Here is a 20,538-nt window from a genome sequence, read left to right on the forward strand (position 1 = left end):
CACTTGGATGATAAGATTGGTAACAGGGTTGAATGGTTGAGATAGATGATTACAGACAGTAATGTGTTTAATGCTATCTCATTTTGATACTGTTAATTTTAAGTGATTTACATAACATCTAATTGTGTCACTATAACAACATGAAATTGTTTGCCTTTTATGCTTTTATAAAAGTATAGTGGAGAAGTGGGATACCAACATGCACCTTATTTTTGGAAAGTGGCTTATAGGGAACTCTAGTGTTTAAAAAAATAATAAACGCAGTTAACCTCAGTTTTACCCTCAGTGGCAGTATGATTACTGTTTTATGGACTTAGCGTTGTAGTATCCGTACCGCCGCAGAGACCCATGTTCCCTGGCAGTGCCGAAATTAGCAGTGGTGCACGGAAAATTCAGGGATGATTCAGTGGATTGTAAGTCATGTTATTATCCTGCTGTATGGCGGGGGTGCTGCTTTCTGATACACAGCACAGTATTGAACGAGGCTTCCATGCGTACATGCCTAGTTCCACAGCTAAATAATCCCAATAATTTCAAGCTTTTATTTTTACTGGGAGAAGAAATTCAATTAGAAAAGCCTTTTGTGTTTGGCCACATATTTTTGTGTTTCTGATTTTTGTGGGGTAGGAAGGAATAGTTTGGGGTTTTCAGGGTGGGGTGTTCTGGGCTCAAATGTGGTAGGAGGGAGGACCCATGATATTGGCTTTCTTTGAATGGTGACTAGATTCCCCCCGTACACATCCATACATGTTCTCCTGGGAAATGACTGTAACCCATTTCAACACTCATAAAAAGTAAGCCAATCATTTAATTAGAGTTAAAGATGATGAAAATAAACCTGGCACCATTTTTAGTGACATCTGTGCTTTATATGAAGAAAGGAAAGAATGAATGGAAAAGCTGAGGATGATTATCTCAGCCTTTTGGATTTGAGAGGAACCCCATAGGGTTGAAAATGGTGAAAATGTGATGAACTTTGTTTCCTCTGCACGATCTTTAGCGTTCTTTTTTTTTTTATATATATATATAAGCTCAGTGGTGGCTTGTTCAGTAGTTCACCAAAAAATGAATATTCTGTCATAGTTTACTCACCCTTGTGTCGATCCAAACCTTTCTTCTGTGATACATTTTTGATGAACTTTTTCTTTATAAACTGGAAAAGAGCCGGACGCTTCTTTGCACTTTACAAGAGCAAGAAAAGGCCATTGAGAGCCTCCCACATTTATGTTTGCCAAATTCCTCCTGTAAGTGTTTCCTATTAATGATGACATTGCAAAGAGCTTATTAAATTTATTATGCCCATCATGGAGGCTGACACCCTCATGAAAGCCAGTGTAAATGGAGTCCATTAACTTTCTCTCTCTCACAGACAGCGAGCGATGGCTTGGTATCATCTCTCCGGTCTTGGCAGTGTGTTTGATTGCAAGCACAAGAATGGCGTCACTCTGTGTGAAATACCTCTCAAAGGAGCAGAAGTTTGGAATGAGAACCTCCCTTCAATCCCATTCCCAAATTTAGCATCTGCTGAATACTAACTATCAAGCTTGGTGGTGTCTTCCATTCATTGGCAACAGTCACAGATGACAGTAACAGATCTTTCACCGTAGTCTCTCATTGGACTTAGACATAAACTGCTCTTAATAGGGGTCATAAAATTGTAGATGTTCCTTGTGATTTGTAATGTTTGTAATTTTATTTTACTCTTAGTACTTTTTCTGGTGTTTAAGAATTGAACACAGAATAGGTTTTTGATGTGAAATTATGTTTCACATATTCAGTGTATTCAATGAGCTATTGTAAGAAACTTCGGAATGAGGTGTTTTTGCATTACATTTACATGATTGGCCATTTTAGAAGGAAGTTTAGTTTTCTGGAAGTGTTCAGTTTCATCAATTTTTTTTTATTTCAAAAGAAAGAAAACTGAATTTTTTACAGTATATGAGTTCTGTTTGCTGTCCACCCAAAGTAATAAATCTGTGCTGTGCGTTTTCTTCCTCTGTAATTTAAACTGATGCGGTACAAGGAATGTAGCGAATAAGGGCTAATAAATTGTGCTAGATTATGTCATTTTCTTCAGCAGAGCAGCTCTGCTAGAGTTTCAGTCCTTGTGATGGAAAGTCATTTTCCCGTTGCCTCTGTGCCTATGCAAACACATTGAGCTAAAAAGGTTCTGCATGCCTGACTGTGAGTATAAATTTGCGTGAATGATTTCGGGCCTGTTTTTTGAGTTGGTTGTTATGTGAATAACTGTGTGCAGTGCTTGTTGAGGGTAATAGGTGATCAGTTCAGGTGTTCTCCTCTTTCAGCCCGGTTCTGGATTGTAATGTTTCATTTCAAACTGCAATCCATGTAAGGATTCTTATTTTAAAAAAGAACAAACACCACGACTCATACACCAACATCAGTCATGCTGAAAAATATTTATAGTTAATTATGCTTAATTGTTTGTACTGTCGTTTATATATGGAAGCTTGATTGAAAGCTTGATTTAAAAAAAGGTAATTACAATTTTTTTAATCTTCTAATTAATACTTTTGTCATGCAATTCCAAGTTTATACCTCACAATTCAGACCTTTTTTCTTGCAATTCTGATGAAAAAAAGTCATCACATCACTGGAGATTATACATTTTCTCGGCCTAATCTAGGATTTCATGCACATTTAACTTCCTTTTCTTTACTGCACAGGTGATGAAGACCTATCACATGTACAACATGGACAGCATCAATGCTGAAAGCAAGCTGAAGGATGCAGAGAAGCAGGAGGAGAAACAGATGGGCCGCAGCATCCGACACGAGGACAGGCAGACCCCGCGCTCGCCCGACACTCTCACAAACATCAAGATCGAGGAGAAACATGTGCGCCGCAGTTCCGTCAAAAAGATCGAGAAGATGAAGGAGAAGGTGAGGAGCGAGATCAGAGGGTTCAAATGAGAAGGGATGTTAATGGAACATCCAGAGTTAATGGAAGGAGAAATCAGTTTCTGTTTCTGACAGTTTAAACAGAGAATGTGGAGGAAAGGTGAACGTGGGCAGGAGAAGAATGAACAGATGGTGGGAGATTTCAGCTAAATGGGAAAGGTGATCGAGTGAGAGTTGAGAGACAGAGTCTGAAAGATGCAGAGCACAGGGAGCTATGAGCTGGTGAGAGATACAGAGGATGCCGTCACTGCCAGATGGTGTTGAGGGTCCTAAACCTGATCCTCGACAGCTTTAATGACCTGTTGACAGTGGTTTATTCAATTTATAACATGCGTCAGATACAGAATCTATGCTTGTCATGCCTAAATAATACTATGCTTATCACACGACGCTGTGAAATACTTGATTTTCATCGGTCACGCCATTCTGCATTCATAAAAAATGAAAAGAAATTAAAAGAGGTGACAAAATAAAATAAATAGGTTTCCATGTTCATTAAATAAAAATAAAATTCTGTAAGTGACCAACAGTGGGCTTTTCATGTCATTATTTAAATTAAATTAATAATAAATTCAATTCAATATATAATATATTAAACTATATTAATGTTTACTATATTTTATATACATTTACATAGAAAAGTAATATAGAGAGAGTGAGAGAAGTCACAACTGGTGACCAACAATGGTCTTTTCTTGTCATTTTATTTGTAAGTAGCAATGTAACACAGCATAAAGTACAATCAGCTGGTCATTATCACAAAATAAACTCTTTTGATTATACACTCTTGTATTTCTGAGATTCCAGGCTGCAAAATTCTTGAAATTTCCAATTCGATATGGTAATCAAACACTACACGGCAGCTTAATTCATCAAGTGAATGGCTCCTCCATGACTGTATACACTGGGTTGTAGAATGTCATTTGATGATGTAATGAGATGACAGGGGGGCAGGGGTCAGGCATTAGCATGTCTGGGCCAGATATTGTTGTCAATCCATGTCTTTGTTCTTCTGGAGTCCTCTGGCTACCGTCTCTGTCCAGTACCACCAGCTTACGATATAATTGATGGGATCATTGCTGGGTTGTTCCAGGGCCACCTCTGTATCCACAAGACCAACAGCAGCTCTATGTGTGTCCTACTAGAGAGAGCCTGTGGTCACCCCAGCAGCATTTACAGATGGAAATGTAGTACAGTTTGTGGTGGCAGCTCTAACATGAGCCTATTCAGGGAGGACTAGTAGAAGTTAAACAACATGCTATCCATCATGAGCTCATGTTTAACGTAAGCTTTAAAGGTTTTGTTCGCTCAAAAAGAAGTCTGTCATTATTTACCTACCCTCACGCTGTTCCAAACTTTTATTTTTACACACATCTTAAAACAGATGTTTTTTTTCCCCCCATGCTTCAATGACTTTATGCTTGACTTTAAGATGCTTTGTTGCAGGACAGTTGTAAACACTAACATTTAAAGCCTGTGTTTGCTATGAACTGTGAAAATAAAAAATAATAATCTGTCCTTTTCTCAACCATTGTCTCATCCTCCTGTTTTTTTTTTTTTTTCTTAGCGGCAAGCAAAATACACTGAAAACAAGCTGAAAGCCATCAAGGCCAGGAATGAGTACCTTCTGGCTCTGGAGGCCACCAATAGCTGCGTCTTCAAATACTACATCCATGATCTGTCTGACCTCATAGATGTAAGTCCACCTTCATCTCATCACTCCAACGAGCCAGTTCAGGAATCTTCATGTGTTTCTAGTGTATTGTTCTAGAGAAATGTTTACCACACTTTTTTTTTTTTTTTTGCTAAATCACAAATATTCCTTCTTAAAGCTTTTTATATTTGATGTTATACTGCAGTCAAGCTTAACTGGTTTGAACCACTGTTAGTTAGTATTATTTATGGATGTATACTAGCTTTTTACTAGCTTTATATTTGAATAAATTGTAATATTTTTAGTTCTTACTATCTTTAGTATGATTTTACTATCTTTTTCATTGTTTTAGTTTAACAACACTGGTTTGAACTAGTTTGATCCAACGGGTTTTTAAAACTTCCAATGCCAGGTGTATCGTGATCAATTGCAAAGCTCAGGACAGCTGATAAAATGAAACTAGTTCTGTCAGTATGTAAATAATTTGTGATTAATCTTAACCTTTTATTTTTGATGAGCATTTTGATGAAGTTCCTTTTTAACAGTTCTAAGCGAACTGTCGTATGACGGTTTTCTCATTCATTTTGCATAAGAATATAATCATTAAGTAATTCAATTCCACCATTGAGAATGTGCAAATGACATCCCTTTTGTTAAACAGCCTATTTAATTAGTTTTTTTTATCCTTCGTGTCACGTGAGCACTGGCAAACTTTTTCGTACCCCAGTATTTTTTATTTCCTGTATTCTGTGCAGCCCTAAGAGGGCGTTTAAGTGAAATGTCCTAAATATGCCCATGTACATTGTGCCCCAATGTAGTAATACCTTCTGACAGTTTGCTGCCTCATCAGCCTTCTTTCTTCAAGTGTGACTTTGAAGGTAAACTTGTAGCATCCCCCCGTGTGAGTTCCGCAAGAGAGTTCCACTTGTCCCACCAAATCAACATCAGACTCCTTATAAGGCACCCACAAAGTGCTGAAATCTCCTTCTTGTATTAACCTCAACAACATGGCATCCTCTTTTTGAGTGAGGAACTGTGAATGATGGATTTAGTTTGAGTAGTCTTCATTTGAAGCAGTCAGAGCATGGAAGTGAAATTTTAACCATGTATCGGTTAATAAACGAAAATGGGTTTCGGGGGAGTACAAAGGGCACACTATTTTTATTGTTATTTTATCACTAATTATTGTATTTTTAGTACTAATAAAACGTATTTTAAGCTTCTTTGAATGAAAGATTCACAGATGTTGTGCTTTACTCTGGATTTTAATGCCTTTCTCAATTCACAGCTTTTACATTCAGAGCTCAGAATACCAAGCAAATGCCCTCCCTTTTTCCCCCTCTCTCAGTGCTGTGACCTGGGCTACCATGCCAGTCTGAACCGTGCACTGCGTACCTACCTCTCAGCTGAGTTTAACGTTGAGACTTCCAAGCACGGTGGTTTAGAGACCATTGAGAATGCTGCGGAGAACCTGGAGGCCAACGCAGACAAGCAAAGGCTCATGGAGACCTACAACAACATCTTCTGCCCTCCGATGCGCTTCGACTTCCAGTCTCACATGGGTGATATGGTCAGTCGGTGTGATCATTATTGGCTATGACGTGACAGTGGTGAAATGAATATTTAATGGAATATGCAGTGATGGTAATTATTTTCATGCCCCAAGCAATATACCAACAGCAGATTCACAATGTGGGTAAACAATGACACACAGACATTCTTAGGCAACTGAGTGCAGCTTTACTGATGCCAAGTGCTTTTGCTCCAAAAGATCAAACATCTTGATGATATCAAGAAATCGGCTTCGTTAAATACCAGTTGGTACTTTTATGATCAGCATTGTCTCTCTGTGACTATGTGTCCTGCTGTTACTCTTGCAAGACTGTGTCTCATTGCATGTCCAAACAAACCCAGACACCTCAAGAGGAATGAAGCATTGCTCAATCAGATTGTTGCACAGTGACAGACATGCCTGCGGAGAGACCACAGTTGCTTCAGCCCTGTATTATTATAGGTTGTCATTTAGACTGTCTAGTTATGTTTTATCTTATTCACTATTAATGTGGAAAATTGACTGCTAACCTTATAGGTGCTGTAATTTATATATTGAATCATGCAGAAATTGTCAGTATTATATGACAGATCTATTTTATTTTAAGGTGAGATGTGTTCTTTCTCTGCCATTTGTATCAGTGGTTAATGCCACAGCACCTACAAACAGCCAGTTAATTCAGTTTTTTATGTTATTTATTAATTTTGTTCATTCTTGATTTTATTTGTCTATTTATTTATTAGTAAAATATTGGTAGTAGTTTTTTGTTTTGTTTCAGTCCTTTGCTGCTATCGTCACCAAATAATAATTTCAAACATAGAGCTTAGAAAACCTGTTTGTAAAAATCATTGTCATTGGTCAGTCAAACTTATAGTTTAACTCATGCCATTGGCTGAGCTGATGTTGCTGTGTTGGATTCCCAAACAAAGCAATGTTTTAAGAGCATCACAGAGATACAGTGTGAATATTAAACTGGGATAGAAGGAAGTATTTTAGCACTGAAACAATTAGACACTACAGCTCAACCTAAAGTTAACATTTTTAATTGAACTACAATTTTTTTTTTTTCTGTGAAATCAAACAACAGTGTTTTCTGCTGTGCTGACCTTTATGATGATGTTTTTGTAATTAACATCAGGGGTCCTGGATGTTTGTATGTGTGTGATGAACAGAGCAGCTGGTTTTCTCCAGTGCACGTGTGCCCTGTCGTGTGTTCAGCCCTCAGGGAGAGGGTGGACCACAGTGAGCCAGATGTTCCCCAGCTGTTATGAGCAAAAAAGAGATTGAGAGAGTGGGAAAGAAAGTGAGCGAGAGGCAGATAGAGGCTTGCTCGAGTCACTCCGGTATTCAGAGCATGTGGGGATATCAGCTTTATCACTGGCTTGCTATAGTTCTCCTTCGTTCTGTTGTTGAAGTTCTCAAGCACTTTCTTCCGTCTTTCTCCCTCAGGTGGGACATTTGTGTGCCCAGCAGGCCGTGCAAGGAGAGCTGATCCAGAGATGCCAGCAGCTGCAGTCCCGCCTGTCCACACTGAAAATAGAGAATGATGAGGTGACATACACATGGCCCAACAAATACAATGTGCACAACGCATTCATTTTTTGCTTATATTACATCTGTCAAACTTTAAACTTTTTTTGTGCACGTTTTCATATCAGAGCATTGATTGAGTAAAAGTATTTTTGATTCAGCTGTCATCTTTACACATACATTCCTAATTCCACAGATTTCCATTCAGTTGAATTATTTACATTTGTACATTTGGCAGACACTTGTCTAAATCGAACCCATGACAAGTATTGTGGCTAATTTGATTAAATGTTAAGCTACCAATAAGAGTGTAGCTCTGTTTAATATTAGCATTAAACATTTATGTTGAAATCCATCAACAGAAAATGTGGGGGAAAAAATGATTAAATAGAATTGGTTGGACTAGGGACGTAGTGTAAAAATCATGGGTTAATGTTAGTGTTTCAATAAAGCATTAAACTTTCTCCATGTTCTGTTTATTTTTTATTTAATATAAATTTCACTCAGACGTTTGTGATATTAAAAATAAAGACTTTGCAGATTGACAGTTTCTCTGACAATGGAAAAAAACACATTTACGTTATCTGTGTTTTTGACCTGTTTTTCAGTGAACATATTTAAACATCCTTAAAAAAAATTCTTCAAAGTACATTCAATTTTAAGTGGGCCTAATCTTTTTTCTTGCTCTAAAATATTAATCTAACAAAATGCAGGGAAGTTATTCTCATGAATAATATAAAAATCAGTTAGCCAGTAGTCTGAGAAACTTAATTCAAGACATAAAAAAAATCATCATATGCAATATCATATGCACTTTTGTTCCTTATCTTCTTTTAAGGATGTTTGGATGCATTTAATGGAAAACAAGACAGAAATAACAACCAAGAAAATGATTTAATGCAGTGCACCAGTCTGTAAAATGAAATATCTTGATTGAGTGATTACAGCAGGAGAAATTGCTGTTGCTTCATTTCACTTGTGTACTTTGTAAGTTGTAATATTGCCAACATATAGCAACTATAATGTACATACTCTTTCTCCAGGTAAAGAAGACGATGGAGGCCACTCTACAGACCATCCAGGACATGGTGACCATTGAGGACTTTGATGTGACTGACTGCTTCCACCACAGTAACTCAATGGAGTCGGTCAAGTCCACTGTGTCTGAATCTTTCATGAGCAAACCCAGCCTGGCCAAGAGACGAGCCAACCAGCAGGAGACAGAACAGTTCTACTTCACGGTAAATGAGATGGAGAAGGAGAGGAATCAGTTTAATACAGGGTTGAAGAAAGAGATTGGACGGTGGGAAATCTGTGGCTAGGGGCATGAAAGGACAGAAAGAGAAATGGGAAAGGAAGGGTGATGAAGGGAGAGATAAGAGATTAAGTGTTTGAGATGCAGCTTAATGTCCTTTCTGAGTCTTTTAAGAAGCCTTTGATTGAAAAGACTGCAGTTAGAGGAGACTGCTGCAGTTGATTGCTGTTCATTGATCTGTGCTTGTTTGTAGACAACTGAAACTGTAACATTGTAATTCGAAAAATACAATTGCAGAGGAATTTGTTCTCCAAACGTGCCCAGATACCCAGAACACAGCAGCAGCAGTATAGCAATGGCCAGGGAGCCACATATATATATGTATGTATGTATGTATATATGTGTGTATGTGTGTACATACATACATACATACACACACACACACACACACACACACACACATATATATATATATATATATATATATATATATATATATATATATATATATATATATATATATATATATATATATATATATATATATATATATGTGTATATATATATATATATATGTATATGTATATATATGTATATGTGTGTGTATATATATATATATATATATATATATATATATATATATATATATATATATATATATATATATATATATATATATGTGTGTGTATGTATATGTGTATATATATGTATGTATGTATATATGTGTGTGTGTGTATGTGTATGTATGTGTGTATATGTGTGTGTGTATATGTATACATACACACACACACAGTTGATATAATTGTTACATGTGTTTGGTATGTGGCAGTTAAATGAAATTCATTCAATACATTTTTTATATACAATGTATTTTTATATTTAGTAGTTTAAAAATTTATTTATATATACATTTATACACGTTATGCATTTATATATTATAATTTATGTGTTTATATGGAGATTTGTTTTAATGGTTTTTTCCATTTTCACTGTTTTATGAATTTTGTTTTATAATTGATTTACTGTTTTATTTAAAAGGTAGAACAGAATAGAACAGTAAGACCATGAATTTCCATTCACTCTGGCCTAACAGTACACACATGATCAATGGAAGCACAAGATTAGCAAGCAGAGGTTTGTCACTTGATGTTGTGCAGGCTGTTTTATCCCAAACTCTTCATTAGATCATATCCTGATGTATTCCTCCCATATATCTCCCTCTTTCTCTTTAACTCCCTATGTACGTTCAGCTTATCTCTTTCTACCAAAAGCACTAGTGCATGGCTCCATGTTTTGGCTATCCTTCTTGAGTCTGCATGACTGCAATGCTGGTATGGCTGTGATATATGATGGATGAATTTGTAAGCATCTGTCTACCCAGCTCCCTCATTCCCTCCGCAGTTCAGGTTTCTCTCCATCCGTCTCCTGACTCCTCTATCTGTCTCTTCGCTGTCAGGTTTCCATCAGGTCAGGGTTCTCGCCCCCAAAGAGCCATAAGCTATTAGAGCACATAGATCCAGTGCCTCCCAGTGCTCCAATGGATATGAAATTAATGTTTACGCCAACAAGATGTATAGTCTCAACAGCACAGCAAATTGAAAGGGGTGGAGGAAGGATCCTTTGCCAGAAAGCCGAGGAAAGGAAGGAAGATTGATTATACTGCTCACTTAATAGCTATTCAAATGAAATTTCTCAGCAGTGTTTGTTCATAAGTGTTGAGATGAACTAACAGTTGGGCTGGAGTTGAAACTTTTTATATTCTCTATTTCAGAAACTGAAGGAGTTTCTGGAGGGTAGGAACCTCATCACCAAATTACAGGCTAAACATGACTTGATCCAAAAGACTCTGGGAGAAAGTGAGTAATCTTTCTCGAGTGACTTGTGCATGTGGGTTTATGAGCTGTAGTTTGTGCACATTTTACTGGAAAAGCTAATGCCATCAATAAGATATTGTGGGTGTAATATTGCTTTTGTTCAATAAGCAACACATTAATTTGGAGTAAATTATGTTATAGACACTACAATAGTACCAGTTATTTTTTGCTTAAGTGAAAATACTTCAAAACGAAGTCAAAGCAGAATCCACCTTTGTGCTTCTCAGAGCAACACACAGTTCCCTGAGTCAGTGTTTTGAATGAGCTGGTTGATTTTAAAGAAAATGATTCATTGTGTGTCATTCATAAAGACAATACGTTTACTGTACATGAAACCAAATTATCCAGTAACTGGATTTATGATTCGGTTGGACTGAAAAGATTTTGTCAACACCTAAATCAATCCAACTGAGCTTGATCTTAATGAAATTTGTATTGGTTTGGAAGGGGTGGTGTAGACAAAATAATCTGATCAATAGGAAACAAGAAAGATATGGAAGCCCGTTTCCGCCACTGAATAAAAAAAAAAAATTAAATTCCAGCTTTTTATCTCAATTCTGGTGAGATGTAGACTCGCAATTGTAACGAAAAAATTCAGAATTGTGAGATGAAAAACTCGCAATTAACATTTTTTTGTTTTTATTCAGTGGTGGAAACAAGCTTCCATAGAAATATGCATGTAACGCCTGAATCCCAACTAGCTATTTTCACAATTTTATTTAAAAACTTGTATTTTGTTCAGAGCACATGCAAACGAATATGTGAATCGGATTGCAAAATTTAAGGTTCATATAAATTTTCAAAATCTGAAATTAGATTGGATTCATTCGGATTAATGAAAAATAGTGCATTTAAACATACCTAGTCACTTGTTTCATCTTGGAATGAATCAGTTTTTTGAACAAATCAGTTGAGTGAATGATTTATATGACTGCCTCATTAAGACAGTCATGTGATTTGTTCCCAAATGAATCAGTGTTTTTGAACAAATCATTTGAATGAATGATTTCAATGACTCCCTCATAAAGACAGAACAGTGTTGTATAATTAGCCTATGGTTTGTATTTAGTCTGTTAAATGATACATCAAATTATACAATTATTATTTCATTATCTATAAAATATTTTTTCTTTTATGTGTAGGGTTAGGGTTAATATGCGTGTGTGGGATGTTGTAGTGTCAGGTAGAGAGGGTACTGGGTTTGACTGTGTGTGTGTAAGCTCGAGGATGCTACTGATGTCTTCAGTCTCATCAGAGCATGAAGCTTTAACAGCGCAGTGCCACTCTGTACTGCTGTCCTCTGGACCTTAGCGTGATCTTATCCACTCACTCAAAGGCAGTCCTGGATGGTGGAGGTCAGAGCTCATGTGCCATGCTACAAAACACAGAAAATGAGTCTGTAAGAAAGAGAAGAGCACAGCGGGGATTTCCTGGAGTGTTTTTCACTCAATGTCCCTCCCACGTTCATTCTTCCAGACAGAACGGCACTGTCAGCCAGTCAGTTCGGACTGGCAGTGAACAGGAAGTGAAACTGAGAGAATCAGACTGATGGCACAGAAGATAATGAAGAGATAATTGCGTGTGATGGAGAGAGCAATGGTGTTGATTACTGTATAGTGAAATAAGCATGCTAGCTGAGATGATCTGTCCATTTTGACCTAAAGTAGTGATTTTGTAGAGGTTAACTTTCTCCTCCATTACTCCAGTCTTCAGTGTCACATGATCCTTCAGAGGTCATTCTAATATGCTGATTTGGTGCTCAACATTATAATGTATAGTATGAAGAGTGTTTAATTATTTTGAGATTTGCCAAAGATAACATTATTAGTAATTCTTAGTGATTAAATTTAAATGAGCGTTAGATAACGGCAAATGTAATCTGAATGTAAAAATGATAGGAAAGGCATGTTAAATTAAATATTAATCAATACTGATAATAGACTCCAGTTCTGCATGGACAAACACCACTTACATTTTGTTCAGAGCACCTTATCATTTTTCTACTGGGATTTGGATTGATTTCAAATTGACGTAATTTGTTGAGCGAATTGGAAACACCTCAGTTATTCGTTGTCTTTCTTATTTTGTCCAGTGACAAAAACAGATTTTAATGTCAAAATACCTCAATAAATCCAGCCTTATGCGTGAAATAGTGCTGAGTACAGTGTGTGCAACCCCAGCTGCTGTTCCTGAGTAAACTGACAGAATGTTCTAGCACAGATTGAAGGAAACAAAGTGGTTTAGATGATTAGCTCATGGAAGTCTGTTGCACGTTTGGCATAAGTTGAGATACCGCTGAATGTGTTTGGAGTGTAATGTGTGGATATGAGGTCATGTCTCACAGGAAGATCCTTGTGACAGACAAGAAGCGGGACAAGCGTTTTATTCCCAAAAGGAAACCGTGTCCAGATGTGGCCTCTTCCTCACACATCCAGCCTCCGTCTAACTGTTTTTCTCTCTCTTTTTCCTTTTTTTTCTCCTCGTATCTCTCCATTCAGGTCAGAAGACCGACTACTGCCTTGCCAGGTGAGTGCTGTGGGAAAGCCAACAAAACCAAAGACACAAACATTTACGCCCTCAAGAATTAATTTAGCACACATGCAGATGTCTCAGGGCCAGTTATGGATGAATATCTCGTCTAGACATATTCATCTTTTATTCACATCTGCTGATTTATTTATTGAGGCATGGGGTAGGTGATTTACTCTAAAGTTATAATGGAGTACGGAAATGGGAACGGACTTTTAAACAAGAGTTCACTGAAGAGACAAATCAAGCGCTTTCACAACAAACACTACTGAAAGCGTGTGTGTGTGTGTGTGTGTGTGTGTGTGTGTGTGTGTGTGTGTGTGTGTGTGTGTGTGTGTGTAAGGCCAGTGTATAGGGCCCTTCTCAGGAGGGTGATTTCTACTGGTCTGATGGCCACAGGCAGTTTGTAAATTGAATGTGGAGGGTTAGGGCAGTTTGAGGGAAAATGATCCATCGTAATGACAGAGCTTTCTCTTTTTCTTTCCATCTCTCTCTTGCTTGTGTCCATCAGCGGACGGAGGAACTCCACTGTTCGGAAACAGGTAATTATCACCACTCACTGGTAGAACTGACTCGGGATTGATTCTGGATCATTCCGCTAAAGATCATAATCAGTTACTGTTATTGAAATCAATATGCTGGATAAAATATTAGAGTGGTGTGCAGTGCTGGGAAAACGTGATAAAATAGTGTGCTGCCACTGTGCAAACAAACAAAACTTTACATAATTTTAAACGTCAAGTGCAAGAAGTTGTCAGCTGTTCACTTTATATTTAAAGGAAATGTGTTCACTCGGGATATAGTTTGCCATACAATTGAAACTGCTGCAGGATGTGCGCTATGTTTTTACGTATGGGTTGTATGTTTGTGTATTTCTTTGTGCGTGTATTTATATTGATGTAATTTAATATTTATTTCATGCATTTGTTTTCCTTGTTTGTTTGTTTGTTTTATGTGGCATTTTATTTACTCAGAGCAAAAGACACTGATACTAGGTTATTATTATTCATGTATTCTTTTTCTTTTTATAATTTTTTTATTAAATGTTTATTTAGCTGGAATGAAAGCGATTATTTGTATAGCGACGATGCTTTTTAGATTTTCAATCTCTCCCCAACCAACCCATAAACAATTGTTAAAACAAATAATAATATAATTAAATTAACCAATTATTTTAATTAATAATATAATAAATAAATTAGTCTAAAATACCTAATTAAATACATGTAATTCATGAAATAAAAATAATATAAATAGTATGAATACTATATATTAAATGAATAAACAGTATTCATACTATTTATTTATTTTAAAATCATTATTATTTATTACATTATGACTATATCTATAATTAAACAACAATCAAGGGCATCGGAGTTCAGTGAAGTCACTCTCCTGATAAACAGTATACATAAACCAAGTTTGTTCTATTTCTATTGGCGGAACAGAGAAGACATTTCTTATGAATGCTTTTATGCAGAATCTTTGCCCAGAATTTGTCGATGAGAAAAATGTTGAAAATTGCAGAAAGATTCTTTGAAAATCGTTTTGGAATTGAATCGAGATTATGTGAATCACAGTTGAAAACTCCCAGCCCTACTTCCATGTGACGTGTGATGTGTATTTGTATGATTACTGTCTTTGAACATTTTTTGCTGTAAATTGGTACTTGCATGTCTCTTTAGGATATGTAATATAACAGTAATAAAGCAGTGCCACCCTGCACTCATAGTGGCAGTGGGATAAGTTTGTAAAATGGGCCAGTGATATAAATTTAGTGTGCATGTCCTACAACCTAAAACCTACAGGGGTTTACCACCGTACAGTATGGGCGAACAAAGAAAAGGACCCACCGCAGCACCTCATTTAACCATCCCAATGATCATATCGCCCTCTAGTGAGGGATAATGATATAAGAATTGTTGTCTGTGACTAGAAAACAAACAATATGAGAAACAAAAGATTTAATTGAGGAGAGGAGGGGGGGTACAATAAAGCCAAATGATGCTTTATACTCCTGTCTGTATGTATAAGACTTTGAGGGCTGGACTCCGAGCAGTAAAGTTCAGGCTAGACGTGGCCCAAATTCGGCTTCGCTTAGCCATTTCCTGCTCACCCAAATAAACAAAAGGAATCTGTGGAGAGAAGTTGTCTCCTAGCAACCGTTGCCCTATTCCCTCATGGCTCAAACTGTGCTGCTTTTTCATCCCTCCTAAATTCTGTCTGATGCCTGCCTCCTTTTGCAAATATTATTATTATTTAAGTATTCTGCTGAGAAACGGAGACCCTTGTTCAGAAAGTTTTCCTGTGCTGCAAAATGTCCAGAGAAATCCCACTGAACCATCTGAACAGACCTGCATATTTTCTCCTTCATATTTTGTTTTCTATTTTTTTTTTATTTCCTTCCTTTAGGAGTCCAGCCAAATCATTCCCCTGATGGTGGAGAGTTGTATTCGCTTCATCAGTCGACATGGTGAGCTTTCTCTCTCACATTCCTTTTCTTTCCAAAGGCACCATTGCTGTGCTGCTCTCTAGACTTTCCCTGAACAAAGTGTTCTGTTCTGCTTCATTTATTTTTCTATCATACAGTATATACCACTTCTTATTTTTTAGAATCTGAGGATTCAACTCAGTTTAGTCCCAAATTTATTTATTTCATATACCATTTATTACTTGTGTCATGGAAAATCTGGAAATATCAGGGAAATTAGAGATCTCCAAAAGTTATTGCAATTAATGAATTGATTAAAGTTTCTAGTAAATATGCATTTTTTCTGGTTGTGCTCTGTTCAAAATATTTGATAGTCTAGAAATTACTTCTGATTTATAAAAGCTACTTGTTAAAATAATCCTTATTCAGAAATCATGAACGATTGGAAAAATCATGGTGAAGTCATAGATACTCGTTGGTCAAATGGGGTGGAAACTCTGTTTTAGAAATTTGTATCTTTAACTAGGTTGTCTGATAGACAAATGAGTCAGAAACTCTAGTAACTGCTCTGACTGATTCAGCAGTAATTCATCATATAAACAAACCAAAAAATCTCTTTTTAAATGATTCATCCAAAGAAAAAGTCATAAAAATAAAGGTTCTTTCCATGAAAAACCTTCAATGTCCATGGAACATATTCTTTACACTAAAAAGAGGTTATTTTAAGAACTGTTCTCTGAATCAAAAATCTTTCTGCCATGGAATTGCTTAAAGAAAACCCTTTGGAACCTTAATTTCAGTTTGTAAATAAACTTTGTAGTATTTATATATCTATATCTATCTATATTTATTTTACATTTAGTATTTTATCATACAATTCAACATGATTTATTTATAAAATTATAATAATAATTTATAATTAGTATTCATTAATTGTTTTGCTTTAATTTATTTGATCCAAATCACATTAAACTTGGACAAACTAACAATAATTTTTTTTTGTTTTTGCCATGACGCTGAAGATTCAGTAGACCCAGCTTAGTTAAAATAGTTAGGATTATATCAGTATCTGCTATGAAGTACAAACAGTTCAAGTGCCAGAGTAAACCAGTACGACACTTCCTGTCTATTCTTTGTTCATAACGTCATGTCTGTGTCTGTACAGGTCTCCATCATGAAGGCATATTCAGGGTGTCCGGCTCTCAAGTGGAAGTCAATGATATTAAGAATGCCTTTGAAAGAGGTGAGTTTCTCTAGACTGTCATATGCTGAACCTTCTTTTATCTTATTTCGAATCAAGTCTGCATTCGTGAAGGGTTCTTTCTTTCTTGTCTCAGGTGAGGACCCGCTGGCTGGGGACCAGAACGATCACGATATGGACTCCATCGCTGGAGTGTTAAAGCTCTACTTCAGAGGCCTGGAGAACGCCCTCTTTCCTAAGGAAGTCTTCCATGACCTAATGTCCTGTGTCTGTGAGTGTCCGCTTTTATTTTCTACACCCACAATACACGTGCGCACTGCAGACCAGATTAGACAATGGAGAAGCTTTTGTCCTAAATAAACACGTTTCTTTTTCATGTTGTTTTTTCCAGCCATGGAGAACCTCCAGGACAGAGCTGTCCACATCCACAAAGTCCTGCTGTCTCTACCCAGCAGCACCCTGGTTATCATGCGATACCTGTTTGCTTTCCTCAACCAGTAAGTTCCGCCAATCAAAGCTGGTCTGGAATGAATTTTCCCATCAAAGTCATTCGGTTCTTTTGTTTATCTGTGATTTTTAACTCAAGACAAGGTCTGTGACAATCATTTACTCCACCTCATGTCCTTCCAGCCCCGTATCATTTTCATGTCCAGGGAACACAGAAAGTAGATGTTTAGCAGAATGTCCCGGGTGCTTTTTTCCATATGAAAAGGAAAGGACAAAAAAGCTCCTTTAATTAAATTAAATGTGGTCCATATGGCTTGTGCTCAGTGTTCCAAGTAATTCCATAGACTACGTTATTATTCAATTTCATTTTTTTTCTGGCAAAAAAGCTTTATGGTTTAACATTTGAAAGCAAAGAAAATGTTCACATAACATGTCCATTCGTCAATTCTTTTTTTTTTTTACCGCTGATGAGTTTGCATCCCTGAAGATATGAGATTTTCAGTGAATAAAGGAATTAAGTTAGCGGTTTGGAGCAACATAAGGGCGAGTAAATGATGACAGAATTATTTATATGAACGATTCCTTTAAACCAGTGCCAATTTACAGTGATTTATTACAGCTAACCTTAGCCCAGCATACAAAGAGCTTATGTATAATGTAAACTTACCATTTTACAAGACCTTTTTACTACAAATTTAAATATTCTCTTACCAAAAAGAGAAGGTTGGCCTATACCCAAGCTCAACTGAGGGCTACAGCACTCAAGCCTCTTGGAACGCGTCCCTCCGTATCTCTGCCTCTCGTTCTTCCACTTTTTTTTCCACCCTGTGGTCCTTTTGAAAGACCCTCCAGACCACAACACGATCTTAGTTTCTACTCCAGCCTGCCGATGTGCACACAGGCGTGTCTGGTTTTCCTAAAGCATCTGAACCCTTTCCAGCCCTGGTATCACAGCCAGAAGGGGGAAGCGAATGTGTGTTGAAATATGGTGTCGCCATCAAGCCACCATTAGTGCTCCCATGCTGGACGTCTGTAGCCCTGGGTGAATGGCTTCTCTGTTTGCGCTATGGCTGATAGATCTTTTCTCTGCTATAAAAGTCAATGGCGGTGCCAGAATAGGTCTCTGAAGAACTGCATCTCTCTCTAATGCGCTCTAGCATGTGTTACAGCCAATCATGTGCATTGTTCATAGGTATGCATGGCATACGCTCACAGATACACATCAAGAGATCTCATTTGAATGGCAATGCAGTCAGAAATAAACAAAGAGAGAGAGGTAATTGGAAGCCCTTGTGCAGTTGTAACTGTCTGGGCAGGACGGTGCTCATAAATTGGGTTTGGAGCCCCTACTGCTTTTATCCCAACCCCGTTAAGTTTTCAGTAATCAAATCAAGTGGGCATACTGTGGAGTAAGAAAGGAACAAATAAAAAGGTGTAACAATTCAGAGCAGTCTCACAGACACGCATAAATGGGTGAAAGCTGGCTTAGGCTCATGATAAATGAGCTGTTGTGAGGAAGTGAAGATAGAGATTCAGTCTGGAACTCAGTGTGTTTTTCACATTAGTCCAGCAGGAGCTGGTCTCTCCATGAGAATATTCATATGATCAGGGATCATTTCAACATGTATCTGGATAGGATGACTATTTTGTACATTTTTTGTTATTGTTGTTTTGCTTTTTTGATATTTGGTGCATTTCAAGCCATGCATCAGTTGTTAATATACAGAAATAGAAATATTCTTAAGTATAGTTCTTATTTTTCTATATTTATCATTTTTATTTTTTGGACTTTATTAATTAATTAAGAAATGTTCTTCGGCGCAGTTAAAGTGCCATCTTAATGTTTTTTGTGCAATATTAAAGTTAATAAGTAATTGTTTTTTTTATTAAAATAAATATTCATAAAATAAAAACAATAAAGATACAACACTTACTACAAAAGATAGAAAATATTTTGTGATGTGTGTGATGAAGGTTAAGTGAGGGATTGTGGGAAACCAATGTTCTGCAGTGTTGTAGTGGATATTCAGAGGAACTTTTTTTATTATTATTTTTTCTTTATTTTTATATTATTATTTTTTTTAATTTTTTTTTGTTTATCTGCATGTCATGTAACCATTAACGTTATCAGTGAACATGCAAATGTGTTCTTGATATTAAAATATTAACTTAAAATTCTAATAAATATTGAAGTCAAAGATGTTTGGTCGGCAAAATTAAGGTTTCTTGTGTGTATAATAAAATAATTGAATGTAATAATTGACATTAAAATAGCATACAATAATTTGTTAGGGGATGCACTGAAATGAAAATTCTGGGCCGAAGCAGAAAATTCTGGATGCACTTGGCCGAAAACCGAAAATGCTTTTTAATAATTATTTAATATTTTTTGTAAGACTTTTTAACTTACTAATTTTAGTGATACTGAATTTAACCACACTTTTATTGAAAGTTAAAGAAACTGGACAGAAAATATATTAATATTAAATATCAATGTATAATTTTTATTCAGTTCTATGCAACATAGTCAGATTAAACAGATTTTTTTAAATGATCTAAATAATGTATAGTCCTTCAAAGCTATTCTTATCAGAGCATGTGAGCAGAGCATAGTGTCACGAGACTGTAGCGTCATTTTAGCAGCGCAACACCATGTTACATCACATTAGCGCTATTGCAACCAGGAACAAATAAGGCGCCAACAGGCATATTATTTGAGTTACTTTGCATATCTGTGTTTTTTTTTGGTTAACTCTTATTTTTCTCTCTCATTTAACTAGTCTGTCCCAGTACAGTGATGACAATATGATGGACCCCTACAACCTGGCTATCTGCTTCGGCCCCACACTCATGTCTGTACCTGACGGCCACGACCAAGTCTCCTGCCAGGCACATGTGAACGAGCTCATCAAAACCATTATTATCCATCACGAGACCATCTTTCCAGGACCCCGTGAGCTGGAGGGGCCCATCTATGACTGTGGAGGAGCCGCTGAGGAATACTGGTGAGTCTAGAGTGAATTTGGTTACAAAAAAAGGAAGAAAGGAGGATGAAAATGAATCACATAATCTTGGCAAAATTCATTGGCAGTGAATACTGGCACCACATTTTATTGAAGCAGCTGCTTAGCCGAACCATAAAAC

At 36.7% G+C, this 20,538-nt stretch overlaps 1 protein-coding gene across 2 annotated transcripts in view; it reads left to right on the plus strand.

Annotated features, from left to right (window-relative positions):
* LOC306857063 (SLIT-ROBO Rho GTPase-activating protein 2-like) overlaps nucleotides 1-20,538 on the plus strand; it is a 106,858-nt gene that overhangs the window by 74,031 nt on the left and 12,289 nt on the right. For both annotated transcript variants that reach the window (XM_079396728.1, XM_079396727.1), the window contains exons 6-18: nucleotides 2,688-2,903; nucleotides 4,489-4,617; nucleotides 5,924-6,145; nucleotides 7,577-7,678; nucleotides 8,701-8,898; nucleotides 10,684-10,768; nucleotides 13,285-13,312; nucleotides 13,827-13,857; nucleotides 15,728-15,788; nucleotides 16,912-16,989; nucleotides 17,084-17,218; nucleotides 17,339-17,444; nucleotides 20,175-20,399. In XM_079396728.1, the coding sequence (XP_079252854.1) occupies nucleotides 2,688-2,903; nucleotides 4,489-4,617; nucleotides 5,924-6,145; nucleotides 7,577-7,678; nucleotides 8,701-8,898; nucleotides 10,684-10,768; nucleotides 13,285-13,312; nucleotides 13,827-13,857; nucleotides 15,728-15,788; nucleotides 16,912-16,989; nucleotides 17,084-17,218; nucleotides 17,339-17,444; nucleotides 20,175-20,399 (1,616 nt within the window). The remainder of the gene's footprint in view (nucleotides 1-2,687; nucleotides 2,904-4,488; nucleotides 4,618-5,923; nucleotides 6,146-7,576; nucleotides 7,679-8,700; nucleotides 8,899-10,683; nucleotides 10,769-13,284; nucleotides 13,313-13,826; nucleotides 13,858-15,727; nucleotides 15,789-16,911; nucleotides 16,990-17,083; nucleotides 17,219-17,338; nucleotides 17,445-20,174; nucleotides 20,400-20,538) is intronic.

This window comes from Barbus barbus (assembly GCF_936440315.1).
Source record: "Barbus barbus genome assembly, chromosome: 37".
NCBI classification, from domain to species: Eukaryota; Metazoa; Chordata; class Actinopteri; order Cypriniformes; family Cyprinidae; genus Barbus; species Barbus barbus.